This window comes from Nelumbo nucifera, chromosome 1 (assembly GCF_055504915.1).
Source record: "Nelumbo nucifera cultivar China Antique chromosome 1, China Antique-T2T, whole genome shotgun sequence".
Taxonomy (NCBI): domain Eukaryota; kingdom Viridiplantae; phylum Streptophyta; class Magnoliopsida; order Proteales; family Nelumbonaceae; genus Nelumbo; species Nelumbo nucifera.
This window is the reverse complement of record NC_142649.1, coordinates 97192280-97218333: the sequence shown is the minus strand read 5'-3', so window position 1 is coordinate 97218333 and position 26054 is coordinate 97192280. Positions and strand designations below refer to the sequence as shown.

Sequence of the window (26054 nt, the reverse complement as noted above, 5' to 3'; positions counted from 1 at the left end):
AGGGAGCCCAGGGTGGCCCCTCCAGTTCAGAAAGTGGCAGGGGTCCCCTATGCCGACACTGCTTATACCCGGGCTGTGCCTTCAGGCTCGGGAAGTCACGATGAGGTTGGGAGCGTGCTGACGCCGAGCTACGCTCTCCGAAAAAGCAAGAAGGCTAATTGCCCCGAGGAGGTCGCAGCGTGGGCCGATCTTCCTACAAATTTCATAGGCGCCTGTGCTGCCTCTCACGCCATGGTGGTAAGTCGAAGTAGTGTTTGTTTTTTTTTTATTTTTTTTACCGAGCTGATTTTTTCTCGTTTTGGCAGGTGAACTCCTCTATCTACGCTTTGGAAATCCAGGAGGAGAGGGGCTTGAAGCAAGCGCAAGCTGCCGAAGCGGCTTCCCGTGCTGCGCAAGCCGAGCTAACGAGGTCTCGGAGGGACAAAGAGGCCTTAGGAATGGTGGCGAGACACATGGCGGATCTAAAGTTGGACCTGGAGCATCAGGTTGAGTACCTTCAGGATGATATCAGGGAGAAGACTCAGATCTTATCTTAGGCCGTCGAGGAGGCGAAGGTGAAAGCCGTCGAGGATTACATCGCTTCGCCACGCTTTGATGACATGATGGTGGGCTCGTACAGAAGGGGTTTCAAGTTGAGCCGATGGATGATAAGGAACACGTACCCCAAGCTCGACATTAGTGCCATAACCACTTCGCGCATCACTCCGGAAATGGCTACTGCAGCTGATGATGATGCGGATTCCGAAGACAAAGCGGGACCTTCGGGTATTGTCGAAGTCCCTTCTGAAGGCAAGGAAGATGTACCTCCGGGCTTGTGAGCTCGTTTGTGTTTTTGTTTTTTGTTTTTTGGATGAAGTGTAAACAAGTTTATTTTGCAATGAATAGTTCCCCTTTTTTGGCAAAGTGTTGGGCAGTTATTTTCTTTTTTGTCGAGCTAACTATGTTGCCGAACTGCTAGACTTAGGCCCTGAGGTGAGTTAACATAGTAAGGCTATGTGCCCGATCTGTTCTCCGCCCGGGTTAGTTAACATAGGCTGAATTGGGCCCTGAGCTATGCACCTCGGGATCCATACTCGTGCAGATTGCTTTCGTTGATGAGGTGCCAAGGTCCTCTTTAGCTCGGTATTCTGGCCCTTACGGTGCCGAGGTCCTTGTTAGCTCGGCATTCTGGGCCTTAGGGTGCCGAAGTCTTTGTTAGCTCGGCATTCTGGCCCTTAGGCTCTGGTAGTGGCTCATGGCCTGCTTAGTTTGATCATTTATAGGTAAAATCGTCTTAAGTTGACGATGTTCCATGCCCGGGGTATATGTTTACCCTCCAGGGTCTCGAGCTTGCATGCTCCCCCGAGTACTCTCTTTACTCGGTAGGGTCCTTCCCAGTTCGGCCCGAGTTTGCCAACACTGGGCTCAGGTACCGTGACCTTGCGGAGAACTAGGTCGCCAACGCGGAAGTTTCGTTTCTTAACTCTGGCGTTGTAGTACCGAGCTACCCTTTGCTGGTATGCCGCGGTCCTGATGTACGCGAGGTCCCTCACCTCGTCAAGTAGGTCGAGGTTGGTACGTAGCTCGTCGTTATTAGTATTGTCGCTGTATGCTTCCAACCGAAGTGAGGGGATTTCGATTTCGGTTGGGATGACTGCCTCCGTGCCATAGGTGAGGTTTAAGGGAGTCTCTCCGGTGGCGGTCTTTTCTGTAGTTCGGTATGCCCATAGGACGCTGAGCAGCTCGTCTGCCCATAACCCCTTAGCTCGGTCTAGCCTGGCTTTCAGTTCGCGGAGGATAGCTCTGTTCGTGACTTCTGCCTGACTGTTTTCTTGTGGGTGCGCAACCGACGTGAAGTTTTGTCGGATCCCCATGTCTTGGCACCACTCTTGGAATTTGATGTCCTCGAACTGCTTGCCATTGTCGGAGATCAACACCTGAGGTAGCCCGAAGTGGCACACTATGTTCTTCCAGAAGAAGTTCTGGACGTTTCGAGCTGTGATGGTTACAAAAGTTTCATCTTCAACCCACTTGGTGAAGTAGTCTACTGCCACTACTAGGAACTTCCTTCCTCCTGTTGCTGGTGGGAATGGCCCGAGTAGGTCGATACCCCATTGTGCGAAGGGTCACGGGCTGGTGAGGTACTTGAGGTCGGCAGCGGGCTGGTGGTGAATATTGGCAATTCTCGCACTTCTTGACTAGCCCGACGGCGTCTGCTTTCATTGTTGGCCAATAGTACCCCTGTCATAGTCCTTTCTGGGCGACGACCCTGCCCCCCAGGTGTCTGCCACATAGGCCTTCATGAATGTCGTGGAGTACGAGCTCGGCTTCGGGAGGTCGCAAATAGTGCAGGTAGGGGAGCGTGTAGGATCTTCAGTACAGCCATCCGTCTATCATGACGTACTTGGCTGCCTGACGCTCTACCCTCTTGGCGGCGTTGCGGTCTACGGGGAGGGTTCCATGTAGCAGGAAGCTCGCGAGTGGATCAATCCAGCTCGGTTCTGCTTGGGCGATAGGAGCGACCTCCTCTGCCCCCGGAGAATGCTAGGCCAAGGTAAGTCCTTTATGTACACAGTTCTCATGGTGTTGTCACTGGTGCTAGCTAGCCGGGACAGGACGTCAGCCTCGGTGTTCTCTGACCTCGGATTTTTCTTGATGAAGTGTGACTGGAAGCTAAGTAGAGCCTCTTTTACCTTTGCCAAGTAAGCGATCATAGTTGGCTCGCGAGCTTTGTATTCCCCTATAATTTGGTTTACCACGAGCTGAGAATCGCTGTAGATAACTATGTGTTTTGCCTTTACCTCTTGCGCTAGAGCTAGTCCGGCTATCAACGCCTCGTATTCTGCCTCGTTGTTGGATGCCGCAAACTTTAAGTGTAGCGCGTACTCTAGTTTCGTGCCGCTCGGACCATGGAGAACTACACCGGCTCCGCTGCCCTGCTGATTTGAGGAGGCATTCACGTGAAGGATCCATGGCTCTTCATCCCAGTTTGCGCTCGGCCTAACCAGGAGAGATACCAAACTGGGTGTGACCTCATGGCGAACTGGGGGTCTCGTGCTCAACTGGGCTGAGGGCCTCGGAGCTGAACGTGCATTCATCAACAAAATCCGCCAAGGCTTGAGCTTTGATAGCGGTTCGTGGCTTGTACTGGAGGTCGTACTCACTGAGTTCGATGACCCACTTCGTCAATCGACTGGAGACCTCGGGCCTGAGTAATACTTGCCTCAAGGGTTTTTCGGTGAGGACGATGATGGTATGGGCTTGGAAATACGGACGCAGTTTGCGGGCCACAATGACCAGCGCATAGGCTAGCTTTTCTATCTCCAGATATCTTGTTTCTGCTCCCTGCAATATTTTACTAACATAGTAGATGGGTCGTTGGACTCGATCTGCTTCCTTTACCAGTACCGAACTGACCACTTTGTCGCTTGCCGAGAGGTATAGTTCTAAAACATCGCCCTCTTTGGGCCGGGTCAAAACTGGGATACTGGCGAGTTATCTTTTGAGCTCGTCAAATGCGAGCTGGCATCCTGGGTTCCACTCGAACCCTTTGCTTTTCATTGCTTTGAAAAAGGACAAAAAGCGGTCTGCCGATTTGGACATAAAATGACTTAGAGCGGCTATTCTACCATTTAACCTCTGAATCTCTTTTACCTTTCGAGGTGGTCTCATATCTAGGATGGCCTTTATTTTGTCCGGGTTGGCTTCAATACCGCGCCGGTTAACGATGTACCCTAGGAACTTACCCGAGGTGACACCGAAGACACACTTATTTGGGTTTAGTTTCATGTTAAATTGACGCAGAATTTGAAAGACAGAATGCAGATCTTGTATTAATTCATGCGAAAACTATGTTTTGACGACCATGTCGTCTACATAGCACTCTATCTTTGTGCCAATTAAGGGTTGAAACAGCTTATTCACAAGCCTTTGAAAGGTTGTCCCAGCATTTTTCAGTCCGAAGGGCATAACCTTGTAGTAGTACAGGCCAAACTCGGTTACGAAGGCGGTTTTTTCCTCGTCGGCTGGTTCCATCCTGATTTGGTTGTAGCTTGAGTAGGCATCCAGGATGCTTAGCAACTCGTGTCCCGAGGTCGCGTCTACTAGGCGGTCAATCCTGGGGAGGGGGGAAGCAATCTTTTGGGCAAGCTCAGTTCAGGTCGATGTAGTCGACGCACATGCGCCACTTGTTGTTTGCCGTTTTTACCAGAATGGGGTTGGCTACCCCACTCGGGTAATGAACTTCCCTTATGAAGTCTGTTGCGAGGAACTTCTCGACCACATCATCGACCGCCCTCCAGCGTTCTGGGGCTAAGTTGCATTTCTTCTGTCTAATGGGCCTAACTACAGGGTCAGTATTGAGCTTGTGAGTTATGAGCTTAGGGTCTATGCCAGGCATTTCTGCTGTGGACCAAGCAAAAACATCTAAGTTACTGAGTAAGAAGCGTACCAGTTCGGATCGCAAGGGTTCTTCTAGGGACGCTCCAACCTGAAGTGATCTGGCGGGTTATCCTGTCGAGACAGGGATGGGAACAATTTCCTTTGTTGGCGTAGCTCGCTCCTCGTTCTACTCCACTGGTCGCTCCAGTTCGAGGTCGCCGGTTACCTTGGTCTTTCCCTTGAGGGCGGCAACGTAGCACTTACGGGACTCGAGCTAGTCACCCCGCACTACCCCGATGCCGAAGTCTGTTTGGAACTTCATGGCCAAATAGTAAGTGGACACCACGACTTTTAAAGCGTGGGTGATCGGCCAACCTACTATGGCATTGTAGGGGGAGGGGGTCGCGACCACCATGAAATCGTGAGTAAATCTTACCGTGCTAGGCCACGTGCCGACTTCCATAGGTACTGTGACCTTTCCCAGGGGTCTGACCTCTTCTCCGCTAAAGCCGACCAATGGGGTGTTCGCGGGCTTCAAGTCACTCTCTCGGAACTGGAGCTTGTCGAAGGCTGTTTTAAAAAGGATGTCTGCCGAACTGCCAGAGTCAATGAGTACCCGCCGGACTTCAAAGTCATTGATCTTCATCTTTATGACAAGTAAGTCGTCGTGGGGGTAGTGGACCCCGCGCGCATCGTCTTCGGTGAAGAATATGGGGTCTTTTGTCCTATGCCGCTTTGGAGGATTTTGTTCTTCTCTGGCGGCCTCCCGGGTTGATGCCCGGGCCGCTGCCGAGGTGCAACCTGCTACGATTGATCCTCGAACTGGTCCTTCCTCCGGGGGCTGCTTCTGCGGTTCTGCTGGCCGGTTGCTGGACTCGGGAGCGTCTCTGCTGCGCTCTCCCTGCCGACCTGTCTTATTACTATTATTATTATTATTATTATTATTATGCTGTACAAAATTTTATAGGTACCCGCGATGGATAAGTTTCTCTATCTCGTCGCGGAGATTATTACAATGTTCGGTGCTATGACCGTGGTCCCTATAGAAGTTGTAGTACAAGTTTTTATTCCTCTCATTCGGGTTTCCCTTCAGATGAGGTGGTCACTTCACATACGGGGCGTCTTTGATCGTCATTAAGATCTCAGCCCGCTTCGCGTTTAAGGGTGTGTAGTCCGCCCGACCTGCTAAGGGAGCTCGGAACGACTGGCTTGGCTTCAGGCCCCAAGTTGGGTCTCTCTTTCTCCTGTCATCTGAGTTGGAGGGCTCGCCTTCCCTCTTCCTTTTTTCGATCCCGCCTTCAATCCTTTGGTTGATCTCCTCCTCTGTTCTTATGAATTTGTCCGCGAGCTTGAGGAATTCAGCCACGGTTGCGGGCTGGTTAACTACCATGTGCCACTCCCCTCTTGGCTACCACGAGTTGCACCGCGGGGTCTAGGCGCGGTATCTGCAAACACGCATCATTGAACCGCTTGATATAGCCCCGGATGGACTCTCCTTCCCTCTGGACTATTCCGATGAGGCTTTCTTTGGTTCGGGGGCACCGCTTATTAGTAACAAAGTGCGTGGTGAAAACCTGCAAAAACTGGGTCCAGCTTCTTATCGACCCGGGGGCCAGGTTCCGGTACCAGGTGCGGGCCACTCCCCTAAAGGTTGTGGTGAACGCTACACACATGCAGGATTCACTGGCCCTTGCCAGGTGCATTTGGGACTGGAAGGCATCGACATGGTCATTGGGGTCAAAGGACCCATCATACATGCCTAGAGGAGGGAGTTTGAAATCCTTGGGCATTGGGACAGCAAGAAGTTCTGATGACAGGGGGGAAGGGACTGAAAGAATAGGGGCAACTTTTACCTCGTCCGAGCTTGTTTCTTCTTTACCTCGGAGCTTGGGCAGGATGCGGGTAGTAGTTCGGTGGCTTCGTCGGCGTCTTCGCTGCTACTTAGAGGGCTTGGTATTGGCGCTACTTGCCTCAGTGTTGCTGAGCTCGATCGGCCCAGACTGCTGGTAGTCCGCGGCCAGGACACCGAACTGGTTCTCTGTGAGCGGGAGCTTGAACTTAGAGTACCGAGGTGCTGACTTGATTGGCAAGGAGGATCCTAATCTGCTGGCGAGCTGCGAGGCGAGGGTAACTAGTCTTTCCATCCTGCCTGGGGATGAGGCCTGACTCTTGGAGGGGTTCTAGAGTTGGGAGGCTTCTCCTCGGTGAAGGCGCTCGCCCTAAGGGGAGGGCTTGACCGGTTTCGGAGCAGGGTGTTGAGGTGGGAGCTGTGGTTGGTTCAGAGGCAGTTGGGGCAACCGCTGCTGATAGTGACACTAAGAAATGTGGTGCAGTACTTGCTGCTGATGGAGTTGATGTTGCTGGAACTGCTGCATTTGGGCTTGCATTGCCCGCATGCACTGCATCAAGTCATCAAACTGGTTTTGGCTAGTCGCCAGAGGGACAGCAGTTGGTTCGGCGAAAGTTGTCTCGATAGGGGGGGGGGGAAGGGGAACATTCACAGGTGCCACCGCACTCGGTGCATTGAGGCTAGGGATTTCGTCCGTCGAGAGGGGGATGGTGAATTGTCCGATACATACAGTGGCGGGATGAGGGTGTTCCCCTACAACATTCAAGTCGGCGTTGTGCTTGTTGCTGCTGGAGGAAGCCATGGAAGCTAAGGTTTCTTTGAGAGAGAGAGTTAAAGGTTAGGGGAGGCTTTTTGAAGTCTTCCCACAGACGGCGCCAAATGATGGTGCGCGATCCGGTCGATCCTAGCTGCCGGTTACCTCGCCTCTAATGGAATTGAAGGTGCTTGAAACAAGGAAGAAAACAGAGACTTCCGGGGAGGAACCCGGTTGGAACACTCCGAAGCTCAAGTTAGTGCTCTTGAGAAGGCAAGGTAAATGAAGAACTTCAAGACCAGAAAGCGCAAGAATCACATACCTCATTCTTTGGGAGATGGGGGCCTTTTATAATCACCCTGTACACTCACTCCCATACCTCTGCCAGATCAGGCATCATCACCTCCGCCAGATCGGGTGTCATCATCCTTGCCAGACGCCAGTTCGGGTGTCATAACCTCTTTCAGTTGCCAGTTCGGGTGTCATGTCCTCTGCCAGTTGCTAGTTTGGGTGTCATAACTGCCACTGTCTTCCTTGTCAGGGTCGTCTCTGCCACGTCTGAGATGGCGGTGGCAGGTGGCCATTAGAGGGCGGCTGTCATGTGTCGGACCCCTAATCAGTTAGGTGCGCCGCCTCCGTGTACGGGCTTCCTGGGCGTCAGGTACGGTTGTTCAGTCAGGCGACTTGGAGCCGAAGTGGTGTGCGAGGTGAAGTCTTGAGTTCGGATAGATGTATGGCCCGAACTGCCCTTGGGTCAGCTCGGGTTTTTGCCTTTTGTGCTCCTTGTAAGGCTCAGGACCTCGAAGGGAGAGCTCGGGTTCCTCCTTGGGGAGCTCGGGTTGTGGGTTTCTTTTTTGGGGGAGCTCGGGACTCCTTTTCTCGGAGCTTGGGTTGTGGGCCCGCTGTCGTGCCGATCTGGCACTTCTGCCAGGTCACCCTGGTTGCTTCCACGTGTCGCATGGCCAAGGGGTCAAGCCAAATCTCCCTCCATCAGAATAGTTCATTTTGTTATTATTGTATACTATTTTGTTCAGTTTAAGTTTAATTTATTTATTCCTTTTCAATATCCAATTGTAATCCAAATTTGGTCCAAATCCAACATAAATTTGATGGATAAGATCTGATTTGAATTTGAATATAAATTAATCAAATTTGGATGGAAATTATCCACTCTCATCATATGAGAGTATAGAAGTAGCGTTAATTAATTGTAAAAAGGATATGTATATAGAAAATTAACCACTCTAACTAGATGTTCAACTTTGGTTGGCGAGACATGACTTGAAAATAATTTTTAGGTTGAATTTTGGTGGGATTAGGAATGGCAACGGGGTGGGTTCAGGGCAGAGATCATATTCCTCATCCCCAACCCTAATCCCCGATGGGGACAGGTTCCTCATGGGGATTCAAATCCCTAAATTTTTTGGTCAACAATATTTTAAAAAAATAAATAAAAATTTTAAAATATAAATAATATTGTAGACATATTTTGATATATGTATATATATCATTTTATATCATTTATATATAATATATATGTAATATGAATAATATTTAATATATGTAATTAGGGTCATGGCGGGGCGGGGACCTCATTCCCCACCCCCACCCCGACCTTGGTCGGGGATCCCTATTAATCTTCATCCCCATGCCCGTTTCACTAAAGCAATCCCTATGCCCCAACCCCATTGGGTCGGGGAAGTTTGGTACCTGTCGGGGATGGGGAAAATTTCCATCCCTATATGGGATTGACTTAATTGCAAATGTCATATGTAGGGATTTTTACGTTTTAATTTCATTTAACAAGATTCGTGCATCGCACGAGTCCTGACTAGTTATATATTAAAAGAAGGAAGTCTAGGAATTTTCTCCATTTTTTAATTTTTATTTTTTTAATTCTATGTCATTTTTGAAACAACCAATTAGATGTTCTCCTTCTCCATAAAAAAGTTACCTAATCTTTCTCTCTCTCCCTCTCGCACACATTTCCAATAACCTAAGTATATGTTTGGCATCGATGTTGCAGATGCAACGGTGCAGCTGATGTGTGGTTGAAAGCACCGTTTTCTTAGAAAAATGGTGTCTTTATTTTTGTTTGGAATCCTTGCTGCCAAGTAGGACGTTTTCTGGAGCAACAACAACTTTTTTTGTTTGATACCATTGCTCTAGGAAACATTTTCAGCACTGGTACCCATTATCTAGTGCCACATCACTGCCCTATTGGTAGCAACGAGCTGCAGCTAGCGTTTCTCCAAGCCATGGCTTCCTGATTTCAGAGGCATGGCTTGGAGCACCGTTTTTTATGGAAAAACAGTTTCAAACAAATGCCTGTTTTCTGAAGCACCATTTTCTTCGATGTGGCGCTGATGTGGCATCATTGCTCCAAGAAACGACAACGATGCCAAACAGCCGCTAAATAATCTCCTCTCCTAAAGTTTCTCCTAAACTACCTCCCCCATTGTCCCCCACTTTCTCCTAAATTATCTCTAATTCCTATTTATCTGTTAAATTATCTCTAATTTCTTTTTATCTCCTAAATTATCTCTAATTTAGTAGACTGTTTTTCTCCTAAATTATCTTTAATTCCTATTTATCCTCTCCCCCACTTTTTATCTATATCTATCTAAAGAAAGTTTGAATTAAAAATTCAGAATTATTTAAATATTCTAACGAAATTATATAATAAATTTTAAAATATTTATTAAAAACAAAAAAAATAATTCTAATAGATTTAATCATATTCATAATATTAATAATTTTATATTTCTACAAAATTCATGAAAAAATTATGTAATAACAATATAAATTATGATTTCCAGATTATTCAATTTAAATGTTATTCAAATAAAAAAATTAACATTAAAAGAATAAAATATTATTTAAATATTTCAATAACTAAATATCTTAAATAACAAAATATTAAAAATAGATAAATAATTATATAACAAAATATTTAATATTATGTAATAGCTTTAAATTAAATAAAATTCAAATAATAAAAAATTTTAAATATTTTACATATTATTTAATATTTGAATAAGTGAATATTTAAATAATGAAATATTTAACATAACTGGATTTTAAATAGTTAATAAAGAAATATGTAAAACATTAAAAAAAATTCTTAAAAGTAGAAAAATAATTATAACATAATATTGATATTAATAATAATTTAATACTTTACAAAATTAATTAAATTCAATAAATAATAAATATTTTAAAAGTTAAATAACGATATTATTTAAATAACTAAATAATATTGTAAATAACTAATTTCACTTATATGAATTAATAATATTGGATATTAAACTATTGTTGTTTATTAGAGATTTGACTATCAATTTAGCTAAAATTAGGAGTGTTAATGGGTTGGTTCGGTTCGGTTGTAAGTTGTTTGGCCAACCAAATTGACCTGGTCAAGTTGGGAAGTTGGTCACCCGAAACTGACTAACCATTTATGAAACTTGACCCACTCAGGTTGTATCGGTTTAGGTCAATTTTTGGTTTGGTTAGTCTGTTCAAAAGATTTAAACTTAAAAATTAAATTCAAATTTTAAAAATTACAATGGAATTATTAAAAAATATATTTAAAAATTAAATTTATGATATAAAACATTTTAGACTAAGAAACATGGGGATTTTCCCACTTTCTCATATTAAAAATTATATTTAAAATATAAAATATTAATATATATCTATGGTTAGGTCATTTGATTTTTGTTAGTTTACAAATGGCCAAAGCGAAAATGATCCAACCTGGTCGGGTTGGGAAATTATTGAACCAAAGTCAAACGGAAATACTAGAAAACCAACCAACATGATAAAGTTGATTGGGTTGGTCGATGTCATCAGTTTGATGAACAACCATAGCTAAAATTAATTATTCTTATTTTTGTATTATAAAAAATTTATTAAAAGTAGCATATAAAATATAAATAATTATTAAATATTTAAATAATAAAAAATATAAAATAATTATATACTCTTATATATTTCTATTATTTACCTTCGCTTAACAAATTCCTACGCATCAACGGGTCCCCACTAGTTACTACTATAAAGTAGAGCTTAATATGAGATATCACAGGTCAAATCTATCGTACTACTATCCCTCATGAGATCCAACAATGGAAAGGTAAACTGGTAAAAAAGTTAGCTTTTGAAGAAGCATTATTAAAAAAAATTAAAAAATTTGAAAAACAGTAAAAATTGTTTTAGGGGAACGGTTCGAACAATTAACCAGCCGGTTCAGTGGTTTGCTGACCAAAATCAATGGTTTTGGGGGAAAAAGCAGGTTTGGGGAAAAACGGAACCGGTGACTGGTTCCTGGTTTTTCCGGTCCGACCGTCCGGTCCGGTCTGGTTTTGAAAACCATGTGTGGTGGGCTGATTTGAACTCGAAGAATTGCTTCAGCGCACGGATGGATCCAGATCAAATGTGTCACTACTTTTGAAGCACTGGCCAATTTGAAGTAGTTTCATTGCACATTGCCAAATCCAAATACTTTTTCTTCTTCAAGGGGAGTCATTTGGAGTAGTTTATTTTCCTGATAGAATGTCCATCAATCCATGAGCCTCTTTTGTTTCTGTGGGGGTTCTTCTTCTCTCAGCAGCATATGCTGTACTGATTTGTCTATTATAAGAGCAGGAGCAGGAGCACGAGCAACCCATTTAATATGTCATCCTCTTAATTGGCTTGGCATTAATTTACTTGACCCTCTTCAGCCCAAGTGAGAGAGGGCCACTAAGGCTGGAAGTCTGGAACATATAGAGACTTCTTAACGACATTTCCAGGAATTCCTCAGTCAGGCTGCCTACTCAATGGAACCCAACCCATCCAACCAAAAGATTAATAGCACGTTTGCCATTTCAGTAATTTGGATTTTGGGTTGGGTTTAAGTTGTCTTCTTCCCAGCCTGGTCCTCTTGGTCCCTGCATGAACCCTACCCACCCATTCCAATTTCTTTTCTGGTTTACAAAAGGATACAAGCCCACTCAACTTTTCGCAGGTCAGGGCCCACTTTTCTTTAATGAATTAGGCCCATGATGCCTCCAGGTTGACAGGTTTTTGCAAGCCCTACCATTGACAATGGTGTCTCTCAAGCTTTTATTCCCCCATTTGGTGGAAATCTTCAGATGCCGTCCATATATTTACACCAGCCTAATCCGCATACCAACATAATAAGTAACAACTCATAATGCGGCATCAACCATTTAAGCTGTGTTTGGATTGGCGTGGAAATGGAAATTCTCATAGCATACAAGGATTTCTAGTTTCCCGTCCCTTGTTTTTGGGGTTCAGTGATTGTCTATGAGATGGGGCCGAGTCACTGGTGGATCTATGTAGAAGCCAGCGTGGACAATTGCACCCACTGAGATTTGAAAATGTGCTCTCTTTTTCTCTCTCTCTCTCTCTCTATCTATCTATCTATATAATGAGGCCTTTTGTTTTCATGGTTCTAAAAGGCCTAAGCCAGAAGTGTGCTCCCATTGATCAAAGGTCCTAGATCCACCACTGGGCCGAGTGGAATCTATTGCCATTGGGGATTTGCTGTTTTGTTCTTAGTGGACGAGGAGGTGGACCTCAGTGTGAGTCATTTGTTTTTCGCTGATTCTGCGTGTGGATGGAATCGCTTTCACTCTTTGTGTTGCCCCAAATCCAAACACAGCCTTGGGTTATTTGAAAAAATGGGTTGTTCTACATATAATTTAGGCTGTGTTTGGACTGGGATGGAAATAAAAATGTAGGGCAGAAAAGAATTCCTAGTTTGCAATTTGATGTTTGGCTACAAAATAGCGCTAATAAGTAGATTCCAATGCTTCCAGGATGAGCTGATTTCCTCTGATTAGTGCAAAATGATTCTTCAGTCTTCAGACTCAAGGGATGCAACCCCAAGTCCTAAACCAAGGGATGCCCCATAATCTACAATGGGGCGCCACATACCTCTAACCTTGTGTTCTTCTTCTACTACTAATGCTACTGTTATTACAGTACTTCCACTAAACCTTCTTACTTTTTTCTGCTGTTTTGGACAACTAATTGGTCCTTGAGACGATCCTTATTGTCCTATATTGTTAAAGAATAAAAACTCATTTTTAGGGATCTCATTTAACAGTTTAAGTTTTTAAGTTGAACTGTTTATTGTGATAATATTAAAGAGTATTGATTGAATGATCACCATCCTTCTCGTCATCTCCATTATAATTGTTGAAAATCTAGTTACATAAATAAGAAGAGAAGCTCTGAGATGTATCTAAAAATGTTTACTTTAGAATGTTATTTGTCTTCTCTTAGATGATTAGATTTTTTATTGGATTGCAATTAAATTCATCTTTTAAGTGATTGAGATTAATCTCTAATAAGATCAAAACTTAACAATAATTAATTAAATTTTAGTACAAGATAAATAGACTTATACTTTATCCACACTCAACCCGATGGGTTTTGGCACGACTATGTGTTAAAGAATAAAAAACCTATACCTATTCAGGCCTCACCTGTCACCTAACAGCTTAATCTTTTATATAGTTTTAGGTTTGAACGTTTCATTGAGACGTGTCGTCCAGCGGTAGTTGGTTATGCCAACCTGAAGAGCACTCAAGAGTCAAGATGGGGGCCATTAGCTCAAGCGCCGACAAGGATGAAAATAGACAAGTGCTTGGGTGATTTTTTCTTGACGATAAGAGTCAAGTCAATACGATAATGAATGACTGAAAGGAAGGCAGACAGACACAGAACCACTTTCAGTAAAAAAAAATTGCCACATTAATTGGTGATGCGTGGACGTACATAATATATAATTGCAGGAAAAAAAAAACATAAATAGAAGAAGTAAACGCTTTATCAAAAGTTTTCGTCTCCATGATTCAGGAAGATACGGAGTTGCAGAGGCGAAGGCAAAGGAAAAACATTTTCCTTTGGACAGTGATGCAGCGCGATACTGGGCAACCCCTGGCCAGTGTTTGGCACTAAAGTTCATGGTACGATTCTGCTTTTCCAACTCCTCTGAAATATTTGCGGTGGGTAAGTGATCATCCATCCCCTAGCTACCAGCCATTAATTAATTATTGTACTGCAACTACATACGAATTATTCTGTGCAGTGAGTCTTTATTATCACCAGTCATCTTCTTCCATGGCGGTGGTACTAAGAAGGATTTACAGTGAAGATGATGGAGTAGTCATCAGGACCTCATCTTCACCAGCCAAGCGTGCCTGTAGGCTGGTTATCATGGTGGCTTTTTATCCTGTTCTTTTTCTTTTTTTGGGTTGGTTTGTTTGTTTGTTTCTTCTGTTCCAATGCAAATGCGGGGCCACCCACACATGCAGCCTCCATTTCAAATTCTGAGACTCATAGCACGGCAATGCCAGTAGGGATTTTTAAGTGGATTCGAGTCTGGTTATTTCAAATATCAAAAGGTGAGGAGGGGCATCTGTAGAGGGCCTTACTGATTCTTTTTCTTCTGTCTGTGTACCAATGCTTCCTAATTAATTCATCACTACAAATGACCAATCAGATTGGTTTTTCAAAATATATTTCACACACTTTCAGGAAGAAACCCTAGAAGCCATTAATAATTAATAAATTCTGGTCAGTACTGTACTGTTGAGAGAGAGAGAGAGACTCATAATGTGTTGTATTCCTCAAGTTCATCAGGCTTATTAAACCCCGGCATTACTTTTTTGGTAGAAACTTAATTATGAAACCTTCAAGTTCATCTTGGTTTAACTATTCTAACCTATTGATTGAAGATGTTATACTAGAAGCTTCAGTGTTCTTCATTCTTGTCTACCTGCAGAAATTCTTACTAGGAATCAATAATAAATGCAGCATTCTACTGTTTGTGTTTGTCTTCAGTTCAACTGCATATAGCACAGAGCTATAAGGGTACATGTCACAGAATCTATTTTGGGAAGAAACATTAATTAGATTAACTTGTGGGCCACTTCATTAATAAAGTAATGGGTACTATAATTGGTTCCTACAGTGCCTTAAGTTGCAACTTATTGCTGTTATTCATAGAGATGAATAGAGTTTTCTACACACATTGGCATTGAAAAAGGTGTGACTTCTTATCTCAGCATCTTCTCTTTTCCTAGGCTTACTTCAGACTCGTTAGAAGTTGCATGCAGAATCCAATGTGTTGAACTGTATGTTTGTATCTACATTTAATAGGCCGTGGCTCCCAAGGCATCAAAGTCACCACTTTAATTAATTAGTGAACAGCCTACAGAGCTGCACTATGCTTTGCTAAAACCAAAGTCTAGCTTTGCTAAAACCAAAGTCTAAGTAGTTATTTATTTGTTTAATTACTTTGGAGTTGCTTCTAACAATTATGTATATATGGAGCATTTGACTTGTAAAAGTAGAATTGCACTCACTACCCAAAGTTGACTTGAACTTATGATGGCACCTCCACATGGGATCAATGCTTGAAACAAGGGGAAGAATAGGGGTTTCAGTTAAAGATTCAAAATAGTGGCTCAGTTGGTAGGATCTCTGATATGCAAAGAAGGAATGATTTGCACAAATTAGATCAGAGATATGCATAGAATTAATGAATGAATTGTTAATTAAATTGGTGCGTTGTATCTATATCTTGAGAGTTGAGACCTACAAATGCCTGATGGGGTCTCCTTGGTTTTTTACATTAAAAACACAATAAGGTTCATATACATTCATTCCACCATAAATGGCCCTAATGGGGTGATGCAAAAGAGAAAATAAAACAATGTTAAATAAATAAATGCCTCTCTAATCTCTAGACTCTACCCTCCATCCACACATCATCATTATCAATGAATATGGGATCCAGCACAATAATTTTTTTTTTGGTATTTGGTGCCTTGCACCATTGATAATTTCCCCTTGACCCCTTTTTCCCCAAAAAGCTGGCTGTGAGATTCAATTCCTCATCAGCGCTGGAACAAACCAGCTAACACACCAACCAGTTACAATAAATATGTATATAGGAAAGTGAATTGAATGGCCGGCTTTTAGTTAAATTTGGAATAAACTCCCTTACATTATAGACTGGTCGAGATTTTTCTATATTTCGACCAGACTACTTTATTGACATTTTCTATTTAATTACCTAAGTTGGGTAAATGAATAAATTTCTTTTTGTTTAGCTTATTGGGATGGGTTTTGCTGCTTGTTCACCTCAGTATGTTGCTCCTCTACCTCAGCTCGGACTAGGGGTGAGCATGGGTTGGTTTAGTTTGGTTCCATGACAAAACCTAGAATCTACCTTGTAGGGGTCGGTTCCAAGTTTTTGGAACTAGAACCTACCCTGTGAAGGTTAGTTCTAGTCTTGGTGATTCCGGGGTCAGTTCTAGGGTCTACCCAAGGAACCTATTCTTTCTTTACTCCCCCTGTAAAAAAAGAAGCATGTTTTTTAAAAACTGCATTTTCAATAAATATAATATATAGTTCAAAACTTACATTATCTTTATTAATTAAATTGAGTAACTTAATATGTAGATTCATTATATGGATCAAAACTTATAATTTAAATTTAAATTTTATAAATATTAATTTTACATTACTTATTGTAAACATTCAAATATTAAAATGAAAATAAATGATCAAATAACTTAAGGATGTGTTTGGTTGCAATGCAAATAAATTTGTGTTGATGCAAAACCATAATAGTGCAAATGATTTCAATGTAAATTCTGACATATTTTTGTTTCAAATTTTAGCTTATTTTGTTTGATTGCAATACAAATGAAGTAAATTAAGATATGAAGCAGAATAAAATAAAACAAAATTAAACAAGAATTTGCATTTTTTACATTTGCACTCCTATGCATTTGTACTAGCGCAAATAAATTTACACTACAACCAAACACAGCCTAAAAAACTCAATGATCAAGTGAGACCATGGCCTTTATATCCAAGAGTGCTTAATCTTTACATCCCTAAAAGTATTTTGGGGTTTATTTCAAGGCAAATTCAATTCCAAGGCCAACTAAAATCAGTTCGGGTAAGAGAAACTCCTAGACCCTAGAACCGACATGGGTGGAAGTCGGTTCCAAGAATTCAAAACCAAATCCTACTCTATAATAGATTGGATAGGATTGATTCAAGACCAATTCAAAATCAATTCCATTCATTTCCAGGTAACCTACTTATTTGCTCCCCTAGCTCGAACAACATCAAGCTTCATTACAAACACAAACAATAGAAGGTCGCAGTCTCACATGCTCAACCGTTCCAACAGTCTTTCCATTATCATTTTTATTTTTCGTATTGTATGTAAGAAAAGAAAATGGATGAATTATCATCAGAACTATTTGACTGAAGGTGAAAACTATTGAATCACAAGTCCATGCTCTGAACTGGATTGTTTATTTTTTATGGGTTTGTCCTTTAATGAAAGTAGGAAGCAGGTTCCTTGATTTCCGAATGGCATGTCGGGGTTACAGTTTTACTATTACTTTAGCCCGAACTATTTTATTACATAAGACGATTAATAAATTATGATCATTTCCCACTAGGAGTTGATAGGTTTCGTTGGAGTAGAGACCTGGGATCAAATCCAACTGCAGGGTTTGAGGGTTAAGGAAAAGGGGATGGACTACCCCTGTTGTGTAGCTCATGAAGTGAAAAATTAAAATTGTGATCATGTCCTACGCTGAGTCGCCGACTCTCTCTATCTATAATCTATCCATCATCAATTCACCATGCATTCATCTACCGCGCCAGATAAACCAAAGGTCTAAAATTAACCGAAGTCCAACGACGCACGTATCCCGTACGTCCTAGTCGTTATTAAAATAAGGTCAAGTTTCATCGATATACTAATCTTTTTTTGGAAAGGAAAGATATACTAATTCATTTAAATAAATTTAATTAAAAAAATTCTTTAATAAATAGACAAACAATCATTTGATTTGATTATTGATGAAGGGTGATTTGGCATGATTTAGTAAGAAGGGGTCATGTGGACGCGATCTGCTCGAGGGGTGATAACTCAGCCAAAGGAACCCAGTCCGCAACAATCGGAGCTCGGGTATTTAGTCATCTCGGCCCAAAAACCACATCGGCGTAGAGATATTTCGACATCAAATCCAGTTCAGGACTAAGGAACTGAAGTACCAGTTCGGAGCTAAAGAGCCGAAATGCCACATAATCGACTCCAAAGGCCTCCCCAACGGACCCCAAATTTCTCGAGATCATGACGAGACTCATCCTAACTCCGCCTGAATCGGAGGAAAACGATAAACCTTATCAATTGACACATTGCTCTCCTTAAAAAATGGAATAGATCTTATCTGCATAGCCCGGAGATTCCGGAGCTTTTTCGTAAGGTCCACGACTACTCCACTATATAAGGACATCAAACCCCAAGGCAAAGGTACGCGTGATTATTTACTTACTAGCACTCAAGCATTCAAATATTCAGCTCGCATCCACAATATAGAACTAACTTAAGCATCGGAGCGACCATGCCAGGTTAGTCACCCCGGGTTCTCTGATCTATTATTTTTCAACTTGGTCCAGCTCGCCGCGCAACTGGAGTTCGGATCATTCCAGTTAGGAGTATCTAGATCACACTCCATCAATTATATTTGGTCATATTTGTCTTTTATAAAAAGAAATTTTAAGGAAATCTTTGAAATAAATAATCATGCCCATGCCCTTAAACATTTTTCACTAGTTTAGATGATCATTCTACTATTTTCAGATGATAAAAGAAATAATTATTAATGAAAAGTCTATTAAGTAAATAGGTTGCAAATTATAGGATGATTTAGTAAGATGAAAAAATAAATTTAAATTAAAAAAATACAATGCATTATTTAAAAATAAATTTATGATATAAAATATTTTAGATTATGAAATATGAGATCCATGTTAAAAAATTATATTTAAAATATAATATATATATATATATAGTCGAATCGTTCGATTTTGGTCGGTTTACAAATGACCAAAGTAAAATTGATCCAAAACCAATTAAAAATACTAGAAAACCGACCAACTCGGGTCGAGTTGGTCATATTGATTAATTTTATCAATTTGATAAAAACTCTAACTAAAATAAATTATTATTATTTTTGTATTAAAAAAAAATATTAAAAATAATATATAAAATATAATTAATTATCAATTATTTAAAAAATTAGAAATATAATATTATTATATACTCTTATAAGTTTCTTGCTTAACAAATTCCGTGTAACGCACAGGTTCCACTAATAAAACTATAAGAGGTGTTACATTAATACAATAACCCCTTAAAATAACTGCAAAAGTTCAGAAACCAACAACCATCATGAAATACCGGCCATCCGATCATCAAGTTGTAGTGTTCTACAAATAAATTCACGGTGATGATCAATTTCGTGAAGAATTTTCCTTAGCTGCAACAACAGTAGTAGCAAGGTCTCATCAAGTTGTAATATTCCCTTAAATCCTCGATTGGATTGGTGGAATGCTGGGTCCCTCTCTGTCTCTTCTATACTTGATTTCTACACCCTTGTTCCGTTCCAAACCAGACGAAAATTAAAAAAGAAAAAAAGAAAAAAATAGAATGGCATCAGATCCGAAGCAAACAGAAAGCACGATAAAAGTGAGGGGATTGGGGACCACACCTCCCCTTACCACGTGCACCCTTCCAATATTTTAATCGTAGTGCGCCGGTGGTCCTGCACTCCTGCTGACGTGGGTGTTTACTTCCTCTGCCCCCGCTGCTCCCACACACCCAAATCCTTTGGTTTGGAAATTTAAATTTTAAAGCGTGTCATTGTACACGTGGCATTAATTTTCTAAACTACGTCTTATCCACCTCAGCTGCTTCCCACCAAGTTCACTTTCGCTCCTCCCATCCTTCCGTCGAGGCTGGGACGCTTGCCTTCTTCATGGAACACGATGGATCAGGGACTCATGAAAGGGAGACCAGAGAGAGAAATTGAACTCGCTGCAGCTCCTTCCCAATTAATCACCCACTCTCACACCTGGTAAGACCGATCGGCTTTCCGATGAGTAACACGTGTCCAAGATCATATGCCTTCCGTGGTTTCCCACATTATACCACCAGTCAAAGGGGAATTTTCTAAGAAACCAAACAATAGAATTGTGGGAAGATGAAAGGAAGACAAAGTTTTTTGTTAAAAATAAAGACCAATTATTCGTAATTTAAATCATTACCATCCATACAATATGCAGATTTAATTTGTACTTATATTTCTTCTTTTTGGCTTTTATCCTTGACGGAGAAGGAAACTTACAACTACTTACTGACTGCACCAGTACCAGAGAAGGAAATAGAAGCGAAGAGACGCATTTTGAGGATAAAAAATGAAAAATGAAAATCTTATTCAAACCGTTCTTCGATGAACAGATTTGCAGAAGCTTCTCCGTATATCGTACAGACAATAGAGCTTCTTACAGAAATGGAGAGATAGAGAGAAATAGATGCTGTACAGAGACCTAAGTGGGTAAAAAAAGAAAAGAAAATTGAAAATTAATAAGACTGATAATAATAATAATAATAATAATAATAATAATAATAATTCTTAAAAAAAAAGCCCTTCTGCGTTTTGTTCTTCCATGGCTTTCTTTTTCCTGTTTCGTTTCCCTTGTTTTCATCTCATGGCTTTAAGCAAATCCACTCGTAACGACCCTCCAAAGGAACGTCCTTAACGATATCGTAATTATACCTGCATCAAGGAATTAGGGTTTTCGGTTAGCTAGAGAGATGGTTGAGTTGAGCGAGCACCCACAGTACGCATATGGTTTTCGTGGACTTACTTGTCCGCAAACCGTTTCTGTTCAAGTTTCTCTGATGCAGAGAAAAAATCGTCGATCTCCGCTTCTGTTGGCATGTTCTTCGCCATCGATCTCTGGCGGAAATTCGACTCCGATGGTCTCGCTGTGGACTCCAGATCGTCCGATTCGGCTTCGAGTTCGCTTGACGGAGTTGTCTCTCTCCTGAAAGTAAAAAAAAAAAAAAAAAAAAAAACGAAAGGAGAAGACTAAGAGAAACGAATTATATAAAAGAATCGGAGACGGAGATATGGAGAACGGAAAGCAAATGATAGGCCGTTAAGAATCTCTCGCTTTCAATTTTCCATTAATTGAAGAAGCTTCATGGATGGAAAATAAATCTCAACGACACAAAAAAAAAAACCAATAAAAAATATAAACCTTTCTCTGCGGTCAAAATACGTCGAGTTTTCAATTTCGAAGAGCTCTCCCTGCAAAATCAAATTCGAAAAGTCAAAATTGAATTAGAAAATAAAACAACTAAAGCACGAGAAACGGAAATTCGATGAATGGATGGGTTGGGGAACAAACAAAGCCGAATTGAATTCCGTAAAGGTCTCAATTTCACCTCCAGATCTATGGATCTCAAGTTGTCCCTCAGGAGCTCGCTTGATCCGTTGCTCGAGCACCGCGAAGCAGGAACGTGATCGGAGCTAGCACTGGAGCAGCGATCAGCAGGGGTGACTGGGAGAGAATTCTCGGAGGTAGCAGGTGAAATTGGCATGTCTTGCGTAACCACGAGGCGGCGACGGCTCCGGAGCTGAAGATACGACGAGGAGAAGTGTAATTCTCCAGAAGCAACGACCTTCCTTCTTTTGGCCGTGCTGGCGCTCGCGGCAGCCATGGCTAGGGTTCGAGCTCTCGTCTTCACACCAACCTGAGCGTGAGCAACCTCCATTACTGCAACGTCGCCAATCCCTTTGCATTTCCTCATATACTTCCCCATGTCTTTCAGAAATCTCGAGCTCTCTCGCGCTCTTAATTCTTCGATGGAGAGGCGAGAGGCGAGAGACGAGAGGGTTTTTCAATTTCTTTCTTTTTTCCGTTTCTTGATGTCAGAGGAGCAGCTAGTTGTAAATCGCAAAAGGTGGGATTCCGTTGGACGGTTCGGATTTCTATAAGCTTCTCTACTGTGGTCCTATATCCGTTAACGGTGACGGGAGAACGGAACGGAATCCCTGACGGCGCCGTTACAAAGATCAAGGGCCGTTAAAGGATTAGGCCGATTCGTGGACGAATTCCGGTAAGCCACCTGGATGTTCGTAACCGGCAACCAGGTGAGGCCGGACGTAAGAAAAGAAGGTTGTTAAATGTCAGCGAGGGAATGGCGTGCGGGTCAGTTGCAACGGATTACTGCCCGCAACGTGCAGTTAGTTAATTGTCAGGAGCCCGTTTGGTAGGGAGCTGGTCTTGAGCGTAATAATTGTGTACGGTCACAAAATTACTGAAATAATCCTGGTTTTATCAGGAAATAACGAGATTGCCCTCGTTGCTCGTATCCCCTTCTATCTACGTTTGGAATGGGTGGAACGTGCATGGACTTGTTGCCCATATTTATTTCCATCTAAAGTGCACGCACGGCACAACAGCTAGAGGTGTAAAACGTCCCGTGCCGAGCCGGCACGGCAAGGACCGCCTGGGGCTCGCGCAAAGTGTGGGTCATACCATGGTATGACCGAACCCAATTTGGGGTTCGGTCTGACACAGTTTACGGCCCAAGCCCGTGTTGTGTCGAGCTAAGTCATAGGCTGGGCCGAACCAGTCCAAATTATTTTTTCTTACTATTTTTTTGTTCCTTTGCTAAGCAAAACTAAAATATTTAACTTTTCTTTGGGAAATATTTGAAAAAATAAGAAATTTAACAAATAAATGAAAAATACTCTTAACCAAATAAGAAGTCAAAGAGAGACTCAAAGTGAATAACAAATTGGAAGAAAAATAGAAATTTTATTTTATTTAAATTTGAAGATACAAAGCATACAATGGTTGGATGAATAAAATATGAGAATTGGAAAATGGAATAAATTAATAAAAATATAAAAAATATAATATAGTTGCAAATTGAAATGGTGTGATGAGAATGGTGGAGGATAGGGCTATTTATATGAAGTGAAAATAATTCAATTGCTTAAATTACCCTAAAAACTAGCAATTTTTTAGTTGTTGGGAGGAGTATTTTAGTTACTGTAAAGTTATTTATCATTTTACCCAAAATGCCCCCCAAATTAGCTATTATATAGCTATTGAGGGGCATTTGTGTCATTCTTTCTCCCCCAAAACCAAAATACATAAATACCCCCTATATAGTTGTTTATAGTTGTTGGAAGGGTATTTCTATAAAAAACCCCCCAAAAGCTGAAACTAGCCGTTGGGGATCCCCCAATAGCTAGTTCATCGGGCGGCTTGAGTGCGGCCCACTATAGGCCCGCAGGTTGTGTTGTGACATGTCATATTGGCCTATGGACCTGGAACCTTAGGCTCAAGTGCCCAGCACGACTTAGACCATCATGCCAAACCTAGCACAACCCGCATATCATCATGCCATGTAGTGTTGGGCCGCAAGCGGCACAACCCGATTTACACCTCTAAGTGGATTAGAAAAAGAGAGGAAAAATTTTCCACACTAAATCATTGTATACCTTAAAATTGTCATGTTCTGATCCAATGGATTTAGAAAAGGGTCTATCATCTACGAGGTGGAATTCTCGAAAACGGTCTAAGCCGCGGATTGTGGTCTAAACTCTATAACGACTTAAAATTGTCATGTTCTGATCCAAAGTGCAACGATGAGTTTTCTCTCTCTCTCTCTCTCTCTCAGATGCAAAGTTGCGAACTGATGAGGGATCTCTGTCAAAGTGCGACGGTGAGTTTTCTCTCTCTCTATCTCTCTCTCTCTCTCTCTCTCTGATGCGAAGTTGTGAACTGATGAGGGATCTCTGTCAAAGTGCGACGGTGAGTTCCCTCTCTCTCTCTCAGATGCGAAGTTGCGAACTGATGAAGGATCTCTGTTAAAGTGCGACGGTGAGTTTTCTCTCTCTCTCTCTCTCTCTCTCTCTCTGCGAAATTTATTAGGTTGGGCTTCGGGCTCGGGCTCGAGCTTTTTATCAGGCCCCTCCACACTCCACAGTGAGGCGGCGAACGTTCATCGGTGCAATAACTCCGGCAGCGACGGTGAGTTCTCTCTCTCTCTCTCTCTCTCTCTCTCTCTCTCTCTCAGATGCGAAGTTGCGAACTGATGAGGGATCTCTGTCAAAGTGCGACAGTGAGTTTTCTCTCTCTCTCTCTCTCTCTGATGCGAAGTTGTGAACTGATGAGGGATCTCTGTCAAAGTGCGACGGTGAGTTCCCTCTCTCTCTCTTAGATGCGAAGTTGCGAACTGATGAAGGATCTCTGTTAAAGTGCGACGGTGAGTTTTCTCTCTCTCTCTCTCTCTCTCTCTCTCTCTCTCTGCGAAATTTATTAGGTTGGGCTTCGGGCTCGGGCTCGGGCTTTTTATCAGGCCCGGGCTCGGGCCCAAGTTATAGGCTCGTAGGTTGGGTGGGGCTCGGGCTTGGGCTTAGCATATTTTCATTAATGGGGACTAAAAGCCCGGCTCGAGCCCGTCCCAGCCCATGAACAGGTCTATTTACCAACAACTACCACAATTACCATTAAACGAAAATTAAAAAGAAAAAAATCAATAATAAGGTGATTGTATTATTTTTACTTGAAACGTTTTGAATTGATTAATACAAATGGAACGATGTATTGTTACATCACATAAGAGTCAATTCCGCTAAAATTATTATTGCATTTCACCCACCTAAAGTAAAAAACGTCCATTTGACACTTCTGAAAATTTCCCCACCTGAATTTTTAAGGTATGTCTTGTTTCAACCATAAACACCCTCAAATAATAGTTGTATTGTATTTTTTTTTCAGCCAAAACATATCAAGTGGAAATAGCAACGGCAGTATAGTACCAAATCCATTACTTTCTCTCTAATAAGTAAATGAATTACATTTGATTGAAATTAAATTTGATGAGGGCGGATTTGGCCCTCTAATTACATTGTCACACGTGGTATTTCGGAATAATTGGGTGACACCCAGAACCACTTAGGCAACAACTTAGTCAAGATGATGGTGTTCCGAACTGGCGACCTGGCACAGACGTCGAACTGGCGACCTGGCACAGGCGCTGACCTGGCAACCTCGACCACAATTCAGGTCAGATAGAAGCACCTCGTCCAGGGCTGACCTGCAACACCTCATCACTAGCCGAAGTGACCTCGACGCAAGGAGCGACCTCCCTCGAGGGCGTGTCGGCCTGATTGAGGTCCAAGTGGTGACCTGCGAGATGTGCTTGCCGACAAATTCGGCATGCATATCCCAACACTTCCACGATCCTTGGAAGTTGGCCCACGTACCAAACGTTTCGGAGGGTGGTCAACGTGCATGGCGGTTGCCTTCGGGAATATCGGACCACTTAGACGAGCTCGCGAAAATCTCGGATGCGGTGTGTGAAGCCCACGCCAAACAATGCCTATATAAAGGAACCAACCCCAATGGCATAGGGGGGCAAGTAAGCATATTCTAGCTCTCATATTTTATGATTTTTAGCTCGCAGTCTACAATGAGAGTACTGACTTAAGCATCGGAGTGACCTCGTCGGGTTAGCCACCCCAGGTTCTCTGATCTGTCTTGCAGATTCACTTAGCTTGCCATCCAACTGGAAGCTAGATCATCCTCTAACAGGGAGTAGTCAGATCGCGCAACATCAATTGGTGCCATCTGTGGGAAACGCTACAAAAAGCAAAGTTCTCATCTTCTGAAAGGCTAAGTCTTCTTCTTCCAGAACGCTAAGTCTTCTTCTTACAAAAAGCAAAGTTCTCATCATCCTCTCACTTTCTAATTTCCATTTTTTATGAACTCAAAGACTAAGCAGGAAGTTGATGGCCAATAGACTAAGCAGCTCTGTCGACTTTATTTCAACTCGGATAAAGCCTCATCAGTCCTCTTCACGAGGTGCCCTCTACAAGATGAGCTCTTCTTGGCTTCCGTGGGAGTTGGCAGCCAACGGATTGCATGGACGCCCTTGCCGGTCGAGCCTTCAAGGGCTCTCGTGCGAGCTGGTGACCTAAAGTCAATAGTGTTGCCCCCGTAGGTCGAGCTCCCAGTAGCTTTTTGTAGGAGTGGGTGGCCGGCGTCACTAACGGGGCTGATGCAGCGCAACCATAACTCTAAAGTGCCGAATTGATAAAAGACCTCGGCACCACATAAGACCCAATCGCCTCTTCGGCATAGGCAAAATCAAGGGTAAGGAGAGTGGACTGC

At 42.3% G+C, this 26054-nt stretch overlaps 1 protein-coding gene across 1 annotated transcript; it reads right to left on the bottom strand.

Annotated features, from left to right (window-relative positions):
- Positions 1 to 20255: 20255 nt before the first annotated feature.
- On the bottom strand, positions 20256 to 21833 carry LOC104610591 (cyclin-dependent kinase inhibitor 7-like). Its single transcript, XM_010277293.2, has 4 exons — positions 21307 to 21833; positions 21120 to 21169; positions 20724 to 20903; positions 20256 to 20632 (listed from the first exon to the last, which is right to left on the bottom strand). Exons 1-4 carry the CDS (start codon positions 21682 to 21684, stop codon positions 20563 to 20565), a joined length of 678 nt encoding a protein of 225 aa, XP_010275595.1. The 5' UTR covers positions 21685 to 21833; the 3' UTR covers positions 20256 to 20562.
- Between the last annotated feature and the right edge of the window lie 4221 nt (positions 21834 to 26054).

Excerpts from the sequence above, each read along its gene's own strand:
- LOC104610591 (XM_010277293.2), bottom strand. The coding sequence starts at position 21,684 with ATGGGGAAGTATATGAGGAAATGCAAAGGGATTGGCGACGTTGCAGTA. Across the intron at positions 21,170-21,306 it reads TGAGATCCATAGATCTGGAG|GGAGAGCTCTTCGAAATTGA; the intron begins GTGAAATTGAGA and ends TTGATTTTGCAG. Across the intron at positions 20,633-20,723 it reads CAGAAACGGTTTGCGGACAA|GTATAATTACGATATCGTTA; the intron begins GTAAGTCCACGA and ends TCCTTGATGCAG.